The sequence below is a fragment of the Notamacropus eugenii genome, chromosome 1 (genome assembly GCF_028372415.1).
Source record: "Notamacropus eugenii isolate mMacEug1 chromosome 1, mMacEug1.pri_v2, whole genome shotgun sequence".
NCBI classification, from domain to species: Eukaryota; Metazoa; Chordata; class Mammalia; order Diprotodontia; family Macropodidae; genus Notamacropus; species Notamacropus eugenii.
In genome coordinates this window covers 78,009,539-78,022,974 of record NC_092872.1, presented here as the reverse complement: position 1 = coordinate 78,022,974, position 13,436 = coordinate 78,009,539, and the positions used below count along the sequence as shown (strand labels likewise).

The 13,436-nt window shown below is 52.2% G+C and overlaps 2 protein-coding genes across 18 annotated transcripts in view; both read right to left on the bottom strand.

Annotated features, from left to right (window-relative positions):
• IL11RA (interleukin 11 receptor subunit alpha) overlaps positions 1-4,345 on the bottom strand; it is a 33,363-nt gene extending 29,018 nt beyond the window's left edge. For 3 of the 17 annotated variants that reach the window (XM_072606573.1, XM_072606582.1, XM_072606577.1), the window contains exons 1-4: positions 4,223-4,340; positions 1,004-1,103; positions 527-587; positions 74-252 (exon numbers count right to left, since the gene is read on the bottom strand). In XM_072606573.1, the coding sequence (XP_072462674.1) occupies positions 74-252; positions 527-587; positions 1,004-1,103 (340 nt within the window). In that variant the 5' untranslated portion in view covers positions 4,223-4,340. Of the gene's footprint in view, positions 1-73; positions 253-526; positions 588-1,003; positions 1,104-1,783; positions 2,035-2,438; positions 2,586-3,697; positions 3,793-4,222 lie in introns of those variants that run through there. The other 14 variants (XM_072606557.1, XM_072606572.1, XM_072606579.1 and 11 more) reach the window with 12 other exon arrangements.
• Positions 4,346-6,216: 1,871 nt separating this feature from the next.
• Positions 6,217-11,720, bottom strand: GALT (galactose-1-phosphate uridylyltransferase). Its single transcript, XM_072606590.1, has 11 exons — positions 11,330-11,720; positions 10,909-11,078; positions 10,452-10,527; positions 10,292-10,340; positions 9,947-10,076; positions 9,405-9,461; positions 8,985-9,107; positions 8,487-8,619; positions 7,642-7,725; positions 6,578-6,732; positions 6,217-6,425 (listed from the first exon to the last, which is right to left on the bottom strand). The coding sequence occupies exons 1-11, from the start codon at positions 11,388-11,390 to the stop codon at positions 6,360-6,362; spliced, it is 1,104 nt and encodes a 367-aa protein (XP_072462691.1). The 5' UTR covers positions 11,391-11,720; the 3' UTR covers positions 6,217-6,359.
• Positions 11,721-13,436: the final 1,716 nt, after the last annotated feature.

Below are 13,436 nucleotides of genomic sequence, written 5' to 3'. Positions count from 1 at the left end.
CTCCCCCGACCAGGGTCACTCATGTCATCCCCCAGGTCATTCCAATAACCCTCAGCCCCCAAACACCACTCACAGCCTAGTTGGAGCGTCACAGAGCCTTTGGTCCCCCCATCCTGGGACTGACAGATGTAAGTGCCCTCGTCTTTGCTATCTGCCTGCTCCAGGACCAATTCTGGTTGTCCCAACCCTAACTCTGACCTCGCTGTCTCCAGGAGTGCATGGCCATCAGCCCGGTGCCAGGAAACCAGTGTCCTGAGGATGCAAGGTATAGGTGGGGAGGGGTTGAAGATAGAGGAGGATGAAGTTGGGGAAGGAGCATGGGGTGAAGTTGGGAGATCAATCAATAAACATTTATTAAGCACCTACTATGTGCCAAGCACTATGGTAAGTGTTGGACAAGGGATAAGAGGTCAAGAGTAGAAGTCAATGTACCCTCCATCCCACTCCCCCAGCTTCTCACTATATGTCCTTCCACATCATCCCCTGAAGATAGGAGAAAGTTATGATGGAGGTTGGTGAGACTTACCCGGGAGTCACTCCTGGACACAAGAGTACAATGGTCTCTCCAAGCTGCCCGTACTGGACCCCTGGGGGTGGGGTTGGTATAAATTCTGAGAAGAAAGCCTCCCCATGCTGACTCCTGAGACCTCCCCCAATTCCCTCCCACATCAAGGGGTAGTGGTTATAAGGGATTCTAGGAGCTGGACAGCTTAAGTTATGGGGTCATGTCCTTGGGGAACAGGAGTTGGACACTGGCTCTTAGATTATGGTGTCACATTCTTGAGGAACAAGAGTTGTACATCAGTCCTTAGGTTATGGGGTCACATCCTTGGGGAACAGGAGTTGGACACTGGCTCTTAGGTTATGGTGTCACATTTCCAGGGAACACAAGCAGGGGGCGGGGCGGGGGAGAGGCATTTTTCTAGTTTCATCCTGAGTCAAAGGTCTGCCAACTCCCTTAGGTCAGCAGTTGGGAGTCCCAGTCTATGCCATGCTTTCTCACCTGGGGGACCCCAGACCTCAGGACCAGTGGAAGAAACAGACACTAGGGCTGCAGCCACAATCACCAGGACTCTGCCCAGCCCAGAGCAACTGCTGCTCATCTGGAAGGAGAATGAAGTACAGTATCAATCCAAGGGAAGAGGTCCTCTGGGAACCCAGGCTCCTCTGTGTACCACATGCTATTTCCTCCCAGAATCATTCCTTCTCCCTTGTCTGCCTCCCAGGGATCTTTCTCTTTCCAGAAGGGAAACCAAGGCATAAAGTAGACAACTGAGAGTGACTTTCATTTTCTGGGGCAAGGGGACATACATACATACAATGACACATATACACAGACAATACATTCACAGAAATACACACATGCAACCTTGATACTCATAATACTAATACATATGCTCACACACTGAGACAGATTTGAATATACATAGTCCCACCCCCTCTTCACCACCACTCCTACCCCCACCCCAGCCCCCAGGAGCCCCAGTTCTGGGCTTGGGGCCGAGGACAAAAGCTGGAGGCGTTGGGGTCTGTGCCAGAACCCTGCCTCCTCCTGACAACCCTTGGCACTGGGGCTAGCTCAGACTTTGGCACTGCTACTGTAGCTCCCCCCACCCCACTCTAGCTTGGCCCAGCTCTACTGTTAACCCTTTTCCTCTAGATGCCTAATCTGGAAGAAAGGCAGACACACTTAGGAAGGGGTGGGTGTGAACCCTAGAACCTAGAAAACTGCTTTCTTTGGGAAATAGTCTGGAGACCCAAACATTCCCCACCCCCACCTCACCTGCAGTGCCTCCTGGGATGGGTCTGTCTGATGGGGAGGGGGAGTGTCCAGAGATAGGAGAGCATCAGGAAGTGGCCATATTCTGACCCCTACCCTGCTTAAACCAACCATTATGAGTCCTTCATCCTGTCCCCCTGTGGGCCAAGCAGGCTGAAAGGAGACAGCCTGGCTCTAGCCAGATCCTGCGCCACACGGTCCCCCTCTATTCTCAGTTCTCTTCAGGATTCATTCCTAGGAAGGAGCCTGAGAGGCTTAGGGAGAGGGAGGGGGAAATAGGGGAGGTAAGGAACTAATCAGATCCAGATGCTCCAGCTGCTGCCAGAGGCCCAGAGACAAAAGGGTGATTGGGGGAGGGGGAGGGGAAGTACCTTAAAGGAGGAGGAAAGACAAATGGAAACAGGCAGACAGTATCTGGGAGATACAGCAGGAGGGTGAATTGAGAGTGACTGAGATGAGTGGGGAAGGTGGGTAGAGCAGAGAGAGGACTTTACAGAAAGGGCACTGGATACATGTAAATGCGTACGTCTGTCTATATGTGTATGCACATGTCTATACACTTGTTTGGCCTTATTTTTGTGGACACAGATTACCTTCCCCATGGAGTGAGGTAGAAGGCTTTGCACCCTCCCACACCCCTGTTTTTTATTCCCCCTACCTTAGTTCCTGGTGCTCTCTGTGCCCATGATCCTTCCTCCTCCCTCCAGCCCTCAGCCAGCTCTGCTTCTGTTCTCAGCTCTCAGCTCTGAGCTCTGGGAGTCCAAGGCAGCCCCCCTCTCCCCACTTCCCCTTGCCTAGCTCCTCCAATTCCCACCCCCTTCTCTCCACCTCTCCCCCATTCCCTGGCAGAATGTGACTGCCCCTCAGCCAGGCCCCCTTCCCTCCCCCTTCCCCTACCCCAGCCCTAGGGGTAGGGCCAGAGCTAAGGAATGGGCCTCTTCCACTGCCAAGAACCCCCCCCCACCCCAGTCTTACAGACTGGAAAGGAAGCCTCAGGTCTACTCTTTCCCTCATTCCATTACTTCTGTGCCTCATCCCCCAAAATAAGAGTGTTGGGAAGGGGTCTGTGAATAATCTAGTAAGGGTTTACTGAGGTTTTGTGTGTGCCCACGTGGGTGGGTTCATTTGTGTAACAATGCATGTATGTCCTATGTTTGTGTGTGTGTTGACGGGCAGAAGGGGGAGTGTAACAGTTCACAGGTTATATCACACTTCCCCCCCAAAAAAAGGAACCCAACTTTTAACTGGGATGTTGACTTGTCACCATTAGATTTAGAGACGGCAGTGCACACACAGATCTGTACAAATGAAACCATCGAAGACACACACTCACACAAATGCACGGACATATGAAGGCAGGTACAGACAAGACACCAAGAGAGATAAGCCCTGGGTTCTACAGAAACAAACAGATACAGAGACATACATTCATAGATACCCTGGCTTCAAAAGACACAGAGATGTCCACAAAACAGAAGAACATAAGCAGTTGGACAGATACGCCCTTCCTTACAGATACATGGGCATAAGCAAATGCAGGCATGCACTCAACATTTCTACGCAGACCACGGGAGAGAGACGAAGAGATACACAGGGACAGACTCCCCACACACACACCCCCTCTCCTCTCCTCCCACTCCACCAGATGTTTCCCCACAGCTGGACAGGGCTGCTCCCCCGAGAGCGAGGGGGAAGGCCTTGAGATTGGAAAGAGATGGATGGAGAGCTCCAGAGTTTGGCTGACGATCCACTCCCCGAACTCCTCCCTCAGGAAACTCCGGCTGGTCGAAGCTCCGCCCTCCCTCCGAACCCCTCTTCGGGCCCCTCACCAAGCGGACTCAGCCCTCCCCCCCACCTCTCCCCTTTCCCATTTTCTCTTCCCTCTTCCCCCACCTCGTTTCTCGCCCATTACCGTACCCCCTCTCCCTGTCTTCCTCCCAGTCTCTCCACTTTCCTCCGCTCTTTCCTGGCTCTCGGGTCTCCCTCGCCCATCCCTGTCTCCATCTCTCTCCCTACGCGTGGAAAGCAGAGGGGGTGTAGGGGACGTGGAGAGAGGGGGTCCTGCTTCAGGAAGAGTCCGCGTCGCGCCAGTCTGGGCACACACACACTGGCACATCTACGCACCGTCTCCGATCGTCCCGATGCCCCCCACACCCATACACCCACAAGTGGCAGTGCCAGGCTGCCCTTCGCCCCATCATAAACAAGGTCCCCTCGCCTTTCCTCGGCGCCTCTCGAGTGTCAACTCGCATCAGACACAGAGGAAAGGGAGAGACCCGAAGGGACAAGGAGGGACCCCGAGGACACGCACAGGGACCGAGCTCGAAGCGGGCCGGGGAGACACACCCGGACTCTGGACCCGGCGGAGGCAAGAGCAGCGAGACTGGGCCCTGGAGGCGGCCGCGCTTACACCGCCCCCCGCACCCCCAGTCCGGTCCTCACCTTACGCGGCCGCGCCGCCAGTCCGCCCGCTCCCTCCTCCGCTCCACGGCCTCCGGCCCCCCGCCCCCCAGGGCAGAGCGGGGCCCGCTCTCGCCCTCGGGTCCCGGCGGAGTCGGGGAATGGGGGTGAGGGGGTGGGCTCTGAGGCCCATTGGAGCCCCGCACTGCCAATCACCGGCTGCCGCCCAGGCCCCCACCCCTGCCCGGACACTTCCTGTCCCCGGAGCGGGAGGGGCAGCAAGCTGGAGGAAGGGCGGGAGTCTGGTCATCTACACTAGAGTGGGCAGGGGGCTGCCCAGAGAGAGGTCAGAGGCTGGCCGGGGGTCACTTAGGGTTGGAAAGCCAAGAGTTCCAACAGATAACCAAAGAACAGGAGCTCCGCAGCTCCAGGACTAGGGAGGTCCAGAGGCTGGGACTGCTGGATCTCAGCCAGAAAGCCTAGCCCTGACTAGAGGGCACGGGAGGGGTGACAGGACCACCCCTCTCCAGTCTCACCCCGCACCGAGCTTCCCCATTAGGATGTTAGCTCACCCCACCCATGGAAAATGCCCTTGACTGCTGATGGAGAAGAGTGGGTGGGAGGATCACACAGTCCTGCTGAGGTACGAAAGGGCTTGGGAGACAGGGCAGGCAGCCTCCTGCATATAGGTAACAAAGCATTCAGCCCTTCTAGGGTCATACTGATAGATTTTTCAAATTGTGAGTTTATGTGTTGGGAGAAGGGGGGCTTCAATAACTTTCCTCCCAATTTCATTGGCTCCAGGGCTCTAAATCCAAAGGAAAGTGCTTTGAGCCCCCTCCCCTCCAAGGTGTTAACTTCTAGACCGTGTGTCATTTCCCTCACTCCCTCCACTTTATAGCATAATACCTAGAAAAGAACCCCTCAGAGAAATGAAACAAGCGAGACAGAAAGCAAGAGGTCCTCAAACCCATGCTAGGATGTCAGAGCTGGAACCCTGGAGATCTGATCTAGAGGTACTTTGTTTGTTTGTATTCTGGACCCTTTTGGCAATGGGGTATTGTGGACCCCTTCTCATAGTAATGGTTTTGTTGCTTACATTCATAGCTGAAGGAAATGCTAAATTTCAGTACAGGTTAGTGAAAATAAGTGTAATTTCCCCCCCATCCAAGCTCAGATCCCAGATTAAGAAACCCCGATTTAGCACAAGGGACTCATTTTACGTGAGGAAACCAAGGACAGGAGGTGAAATTCCTTTCCTGAAGTCTGAGTTCTTGAGTTGGCTCTTGAAGCAGAGCCAGGACCAAAAACTTGGAAAGGGCTAAAGGTATAGTGGAAGTAACTATTGACCAGAAATCACAGGATTTACAGCTGAAAAGCAGCTTTAATCTCTTCCTCAGCACTCTTTCACAGATGAAGAAAACTAAGCCTAGTCTCCCTTTCCAGGTCACACAGTTACTAAACGGGGCTGGGATTCAGACTTCCAGCTCCTAATCCAAGCCCCACCCTGCCCACAAATCAGGAGTATGAGCTCTGCACTGGCCATTTGTGTAAACGAGCACTAATATTTCCGGTTCTCCCCTCCTCACCAGGCTGTCCTAAAGAGTCAGTGAAATGAGTGTGAAAGTGGTCTGTAAACTGCTCCACAAGTCTGGAATCCTCCCCAACCTGGCCCCCCATTTCCCCTTTCCAGGAAGACTGCCACAGACACACAGACTCACAACTGATCACTGTATCAGTGTGCCTACAGCACGTGGGAGGGCAGAAAAACTCTGAGCCATGTGAACACCCATGTGTAGTGTCTGCCAGCAGAGGCACCACCGCCGCCGGCTTGTCTGGGCCCCCTCCCTGAAGGGCTGATACAGGGCCAAGCTTTGGCAGAACCTGGCTCCAGCAAGGCCAGGGTTTGACTACTGTCCACAGGAGCCTCAGTGAGACTGGCCCCCAAGATACAGGGCTCCCCTCAACTCCAGCTAATCAGGTCAGAGTAAAGAAGAAATGGCCCTCCTCCTCCCCCTTCTCAGCAGCTACAGAGATGGGGACAAAGGATTTATTTGCCAATTCAAGACCCCTCCCCCACCCTGTGAAATAAGGGGGTTGAAGCAAACTGGAGGTAGGGGAGGTCTCAGAGGACAGTTTGGAAGCAGTACTAACTGTGGCCTCCTCCTGAGGGCCATGGTCATGACAAGTCCTCCTGCTGAAGTCTATAATGATCTTCTGGTAGTGCTCTCAATCGCTCTGCCGCCTGGGGAAAGGGGAAAAAAGTTGGAAGAGGGGGCAGAAGCACTGAAGACCCCTGCCCCTCCCCCATTCCCTTCTTTCCCTCTCTATAGACCAAGTGGCTAATTCATTAACCCTTGGGGTGATGGAAACTGTTACTAATTCTGGGAAGCTGACCTGCTCCGGGGTCAGGTCCCTCTGAGCCTGAGCCAGCATCTCATAACCAACCATGAACTTTCGGATGGTGCCTGATCGAAGTAGTGGTGGATAGTAGTGGGCATGGAGCTGCCAGTGGTCACAATCAGCCTCAGCCTCAGCCCCAGTAGGGGCACCTGGGAAGGGAGGGAAATAGAAGGCTAGGTGTGAGCAGTCCTCATTCTCTCCCCACCAGTTAAAACAGTTCACTCCTCTGTAGCACATGAATAAGCAGGCTCTACTTCCAAGACTTAGATGAACTAACACAGAATGAAGCAGATCCAGGAAAAAAACCACACACAAGGGCAACAACATAAACGGAAATAAAAAATAATTATTGAATCATGATGAGAAGCTTGGCCCTGGAGAAAGCCTGAAACACCATACCTCCTCCTCCTCTTCCTCTTTGAAAGGGACCATAGGTATGAAAAATGACATACACTGTCCAACTTAGTTCATGTGTTGGTTGGTTTTACTAAGTGGACTTTTTTCCTTCCAAAATCTTTGTTACACAAAATGACTTGTGTAGAGGAAGTGAGAGGCACATGTTCTGAAATCAAGGTGACATAAAAATAAGAAATAACCATACATATTTTAAGGGTATTAAAAAATAAACAAACAAACAAACATGCTGTGCCTCCAATAGGTCCCATGGAAAACTCAATACTATTTTCCCAAGCGTGTTTTAAAGAACTAAGTCCTCTGAGACCAAACTTCTAACATGTTTTGCCTCAGCAGGTAGACTGCAGGGCAGCATTATGGGAAATGTAGTGAGATTATGTTATAAACTTCTCATTCATAGACCACAACTCCCAATATTTTCTGCTCTACAATGTCCAGCTGAATTGTTGGACTCAGAAGAGACCACAACTCCCAGTATGTCTTACAGTATTAACACGATCATTTACAAGGCTTGATGGGAGATGTGGTCTTTGTTGGGCAAAACTCAACAGGACTCAAAAAGAAAATAGAACTGGAAACCAGGTCTGAGTTCTGTCTTGGGTTTAGGTGCCCCCTATGTTACCATAGTGGGGAATGAACCTCACCATGCCAGCCCATGGAGTATGGGAAGGATGTCTCAAATAGGTTGTCGTATTTGGTCAGGAGCTTCTTCATGATGCGGGCCAGATCTAGAACAGAGCTGCTGTTATCATCTGAACCCAGTACCCAGACCCACAGAACCTACAAATGCAAATTCAGAAACCAGGACATTTAAAACTCAGAATCCAAGCTTTTCCTGCTCAGCTCCTCTGATCATTGCCTAAAAGATGGAACCCCATGCCACAAAGCCACAGCCCTACTACAATGCTTTTTATTTAGTCATGCCCAATTTTTCATGACCCCATTTAGGGTTTTCTTAGCAGAGATACAGAGTGGGTTACCATTTCCCTCTCCAGTTTATTTTACAGATGAGGAAACTGAGGCAAACAAGGTTAAGTGACTTATTCAGGGTCACACAACTAGTAAATGTCTGAGGCCAGATTTGAACTCAAGAAGAGGAGTCTTGCTGACTCCAAGCCTGGCACTTTATCCACTGTGCCACCTGGTTGCCTAGCTATAATGCTACTACCTCCATTGTTGTTCAGTTGTGCCCCGACTCTTCATGACCCCATGGACAGTTTCCTTGGCAAAGGTACTAGAGTGGTTTGCCATTTCCTTCTCCAGTGGATTAAGACACAATGAGGTTAAGCGACTTGGCCAGCGTCACACAGTAAATGTCTGAAGTCAAATCTGAACACAGGTCTTCCTGACTCCAGGCCCAGCACTCTATCCACTGAACCATCTAGCGGCCCTAAACCCCTCCGAGTAACCAAAGGGGCAAAGAGAAGTTCCAGATGAATTGACAAGGAGGAATAGGTAGGACCCGTCTGAGGAAAGCAAGTCCTCTCACCATCTCGTTCCACAGAGCTCAGCTCTGGGAGCCTCTTCACATGTCTCCGTGGCAGCAACATTGTCTGGAAAGGCCAGACAGCCCAGAAGGGCACCAGCACCAGCCAGTGTTCACTTTCTAGCACCACTCGCTCCTAGGGGTAGGGAAAGAAGAAGCTAGAGGCCAAGTAGGAGTTAGAGTTCTTAGAAACTGGAAGAGAAAAGAGGTGCCTTAGGATCCTAGGGATAGAGATCTAACTTCAGGGTGGGGGAAAGAGGCCTCTTGAGGACCTGGAATTGTCACCACCTTTGCTTAGTTTTCCTGGTATTCATAATCTACCAACAGAGTTTTCTGGGAGACAGTGGGGGGAGGGGAGGTGGAGAGAGAGGAAAGAAAATCACAAAATCCTAGGGGTTACGCTCAGTTTCTGATGGGGGAGGAGGAAGGTAGGTCCTAAATGCTTGTGGGGTAAACCTCAGGTAATTTCAAGTACTCTGAGGTTCCCAACTCTGAATCCACCTTCTTCTCAGCTTCCAGACGCCCGTACTCCAAAAGCATGGGACCTCCATGCTGCTTCTGATAGGTCCGCTGGCTCCGTTCCTCCCGCTGTGCCACATCTGGCAAGAAGCTGCTAGCCCACACCTGGAAAGGACTCCTCATCACCATCCAATCCCCACATTCTATTTCAGTGCTTTTCTCCCTAACTTGCTCTAAAGTCTACATCCCCCACTCATATTAAAGGGAAAATAAACGGTGGTTTGGAGGAGTATAGTGGGGCAGGGAGAAAGGACTAGATAAGACAATCATCAGGCATTTAACAGGCAAATGCAGCGTGCTGAGCACTGTACCAGGCCCCAGGGATACAAAAGAAACAAACGCAAAAACATCTGGACCTCAAGCTTACATTCTATCTGAGGGCAAAGAGAGTGACATATTTACCTGACAGTGGGGGTGGGGGTTGGAACAACCCATCATGGTTCCCTTGTTCTCAAAGATCTAGGGACAAAGAAGAAGAGTTTAGTAGCTGGTGGGGCACAGAGACAATATTCAGATTACCGGAAGGGACCTCAGAGACCATCTAGTACAAAAAATGGCCATGTAGCTATCGTGTGAAGACTCCCAATTAGATCCCAAAGCAATCTCATCTACTTTTGGACAGTTTTAATAGGAAGTTTTTCCATATATCAAGCCTTAATGTGCCTTTCTGGAACCTCCACCCACTACTACTCATTTTAACTTCTGAGACCTACCAGAACAAGTCTAAAGTTCCCTCTTCTAAATTACAATCTTTCAAATACTTTCAGTCAGTTATCATGTTCTCTGCAAGGACAGGGATACTCCCAACCCAATCCTAATCTGCTACATAAAACAGGTAGCTACAGGAATCTAACCACCCAAGGAAGTTTCCCTAACTAGACCAAAGAGTCCTTGACCCCACCCTCCTTTCTGTTGAGGCTATGATAAGTCATGACCTTACTGACCTGGACCCAGGGGTATTGAGCACCCAAGTCCTCCGTGACTGAGGCCCACGTATCAATGACAGCTCGGATCTCAGGTACAGACATGAGCGGCAGTGTGATATCAGACCAGGGATGGAAACACAGGACCTTACTAATAGGATGGAGGTAGGAGATGACACAGGGCTTTACTTGGGAGAGAGGAGGAAGGGAAGGGCCCACACATGTGAAGGGAAGGGGAGACTCAAACTTAAGGCTTTTTACTGTATGAAAGGCAGAAAAAATCTTGGAGAGGAAGAGGTTTCAGGACACCCTCCTCCCAAGCTCAGCCCAACACTCAAGATTTTGAGGAGTGTCTGAAGTCCTTACCAAACTCCTCGGGCAGCTTCAGTTCGGAATAGTGGGTGATCACTGGGTCCTGGTGAAGGTGTGACAGAGAAAGGTGCTAAGTTCAAGAGGAAAAAATTACACACAGCCAAAACTACTCCCAAACCTCATTTTCCCCAGGGGTCAGGGTTTCTATGTTTACCAGGACTGGGGGCATCAGGCTGCAGGGCAGGGAAATCATTGTTGAACAGGAAGGTGCCCTTGTAGTGGGGATTCACCTGCATGGGGCAGGGAAGGGAATAAGCATTTATATGGTACTTACTGTGTGCCAGTAAGCATTCATTTGATCCTCACAACAACCCTGGGAGGTAGGTGATATTATTGTTCCCCATTTTACAGATGAAGAAATTAAGGCAGACTTGCCCAGGGTCACACAGTTAGCGGCTGAAGTCAGATTTAAATCAGGTCTTCCTGACTCCTGGCCCAGGTACTAGGTGGGGACAACCCAGTTACCCCGAAGCTGTGGGGCGAGGTCACGAAGGAGGTAAGGAAAGATCTCAAGAGACAGCTGAGATTTTGGGGGGAGGAATAAGGCGGGGGTCTCCCAGTAAGGTCCAGGGTGGAGGCTGGAGGGGGCGGGGAGGGAGATGTCGGGTTACCTCGCCATTGGCCCGGACTGCCCCGGGGCACAGAGGGTTGTGGGGGTCATGCCGAGGCACGGCGTCTGTGGGGAGGGGGTCCACCTGCCCCTGCCAGGGGCGCTTCATTCGGTGGGCGGACACCAGCACCCACTCGTCCTGCAGCGGGTTGTATCGGAGGTGCTGGTGCTCTGGAGCAAGGCGAAAGGACCCCGTCAGGAAGCCCTCCCGGACCGGGCGGGCCGGGCCTCCCCCGTCGGGGCCCGGGGCCCGCTCCTGCCCACCCCAGGCCCGCGCCACGAGGCCCCCCGGGGGGCCCCGAGGCCTTGGAACTCGGCTAGCGCCGGAGGCGCCCCCAGGACCTCGGGCTGAGGGCCGCCGAGCCCCAGGCTCCACCAGCTTCCGCCCCGGCACCAGCCCCAGGCCGCAGCTCCTCCCCTACCGCTGGCCTGGAAGGCCTCCGCCTCCGGCCGCAGCCCCCGCGGCTCCCCGCTCGCCGCCATGGCCGCACACGGCCGCCAGACACGCCGCCGCCCACCCGGACTGGCGGGCCCGCCGGCCGCACTCGTGCCAGCCTCGGGACCGCGCCGCGCCCCGCCCTCTCGCTGCCCATTGGCCCCGCGCCAGCACGTGACGGCTCCCAGGGCGCTCCCGATTGGGCCCGCCCCCAGTCCAATTCTGTTCCATTGGCAGCTGACGGCGGGGAGCGGGGGAGCGCAGGGTCTCTGGAGGAGTGCTTGGTGCCCTGCTAGCTGGAGACCTCGTGGGCCCCAGGGAGGGCACGGGCGGAGGAAGACGTGTGCGCTGGGCAGGTCCTTGCTCCCCGCTCCCCGCGCCGGGCATCTGCCCTCCTACCCGGTCTGGTGCAGCCTGGTCGCCAACCTTGAGTCCGCCCTGGAGCGCAGCGGCTCTTCTCACCTTCCCTTAGTAAAGGAAGGACTTGGCACAAAGCCGGGCTCTTTAAGTCGTGGTTCTCTGATTAATCGAATAATCTCAAAGAGCTTTGGATCTAAAAAAGGACTGTTGCCCGGTAGCTTTCAGTCACACCCGACTTCATGACCCCAAGCTTGTGGGGTTTTTTTGGCGAGGGTACTGGAGTGACTTGCCATTTCCTTCTCGTTTTACAGATGAGGAAACTCAAGGTCGCACCCCTTAGTTAGTGTCTGAGGCCACTTCAAGTATATACATTTCAAATATAAGCGAGGTTGTGAACAAAATAGGGTACAAAATGGGAGGCAATATTTGCCCTCGGGTCTTCCTGACTCCGGACCTGGCACTCTATCCACTATACCGCCTTGCTGCCTAAGAACCCCTACAGTAGGTTTTGAATGCCAGAATCCAGCATGTATAGTTTATTTACTTAGAAATACGGAGCCTCGGAACGTTTTATAAGCAGAGGAGTGATGTGGTCAGAACAGTGAGTTAGGAAAATTATCTGGGCAGGTATCAGAGGAGAGAGAAGGCAGGCAGACCAGTTAAGATTTTATTGCAATGAAGGAAAAGGTAATGAAGTGATCTTTCTTTCATAGCACCATAGATTTCCAGTTGGTAGGGAACTGAGAGATCATCTAATTTGGCTTCCTCATTTTACAGATGAGGAAACAGAAGGTCAAGGGGCTGTTGTAAGTTACACATCTAATGTTAGAGGTGAGGTGTAAAACTCAGGTTTTCCTCCCTCCAAGCCCGGCACTCCATGAGTGTAGACACTCATTTTGGTGACACTAGTGAAAATAAAAGTAGAAAGAAATGACTAGGTTCAAGAAATTTTGCCAAGATCATATCAATAGGACTTGGAATCTAATTGGAGTGGGAATTAATGGAGAGAGAAAAGTTAAACATTATGAAGCCGGTAACTTAAATATTGTATTACTATCGATAGAAATGGGCAACTAGGTGCCCCAGTAGACAGGGCACTTGGCTTGAAATCAGGAAGAACTAATCTTCCTGAATTCGAATCCCATCTCAGACATTTACTAACTTCATGACCTTGGGCAGGTCATTTAACCCAGTTTGTCCCAGTTTCCTCATCTATAAATGAGCTAGAGAAGGTGTCAGGCCTAGAGGCCTAAGGGCTACCCGAGTCTTATCTTACCTATCGCAGGTCTTCGGCTGGCCAAACCGGATAAACGTATGAGAGAAGAGACTTTCCAGAGTCGAACAAGGGTTAGGCTTTATTCAGGGTCTTGGTTACATGTGCAGGGGGAATTCTTCCTGAGGAGAAAGGAATCTCCCAAGGAGGCAAAGATCTTACAGTAAGAGAATGGAAGTGGAAGTGGAAGAGGGAGAGGGAGAGAGGGGAGAGGGAAGAGAGAAGAGAGGAGAGAGGGAAGAGGGGCCTTCTGTCCTCTAAGGGCCCCTCAGCGCTAAGAGCACCTTCAGGCTTTCCTGACCCTACTTAAGCTCTCCTGCCGCTTAGTTTGCACCTGAATACCGTGCCTGTTCGACTACAATAGGTGTGCTCAGACCCCGGGCCAATCTCGAGGGCAGGGATGCTCTCTCCCAGCATGTTTCCCACGGGAAGAGGCGGAAATGCATGAGATAGCCCAGTC

What these genes read in the sequence shown, in the direction of transcription:
- GALT (XM_072606590.1), bottom strand. Translation starts at nt 11,390, where the DNA reads ATGGCGGCGAGCGGGGAGCCGCGGGGGCTGCGGCCGGAGGCGGAGGCC. An exon ending in GCCTGATGCCCCCAGTCCTG is followed by an intron (nt 10,341 to 10,451) that starts GTAAACATAGAA and finishes CACCTTCACCAG; the next exon opens with GACCCAGTGATCACCCACTA. An exon ending in GAGCTCTGTGGAACGAGATG is followed by an intron (nt 7,726 to 8,486) that starts GTGAGAGGACTT and finishes GCTCTGTTCTAG; the next exon opens with ATCTGGCCCGCATCATGAAG.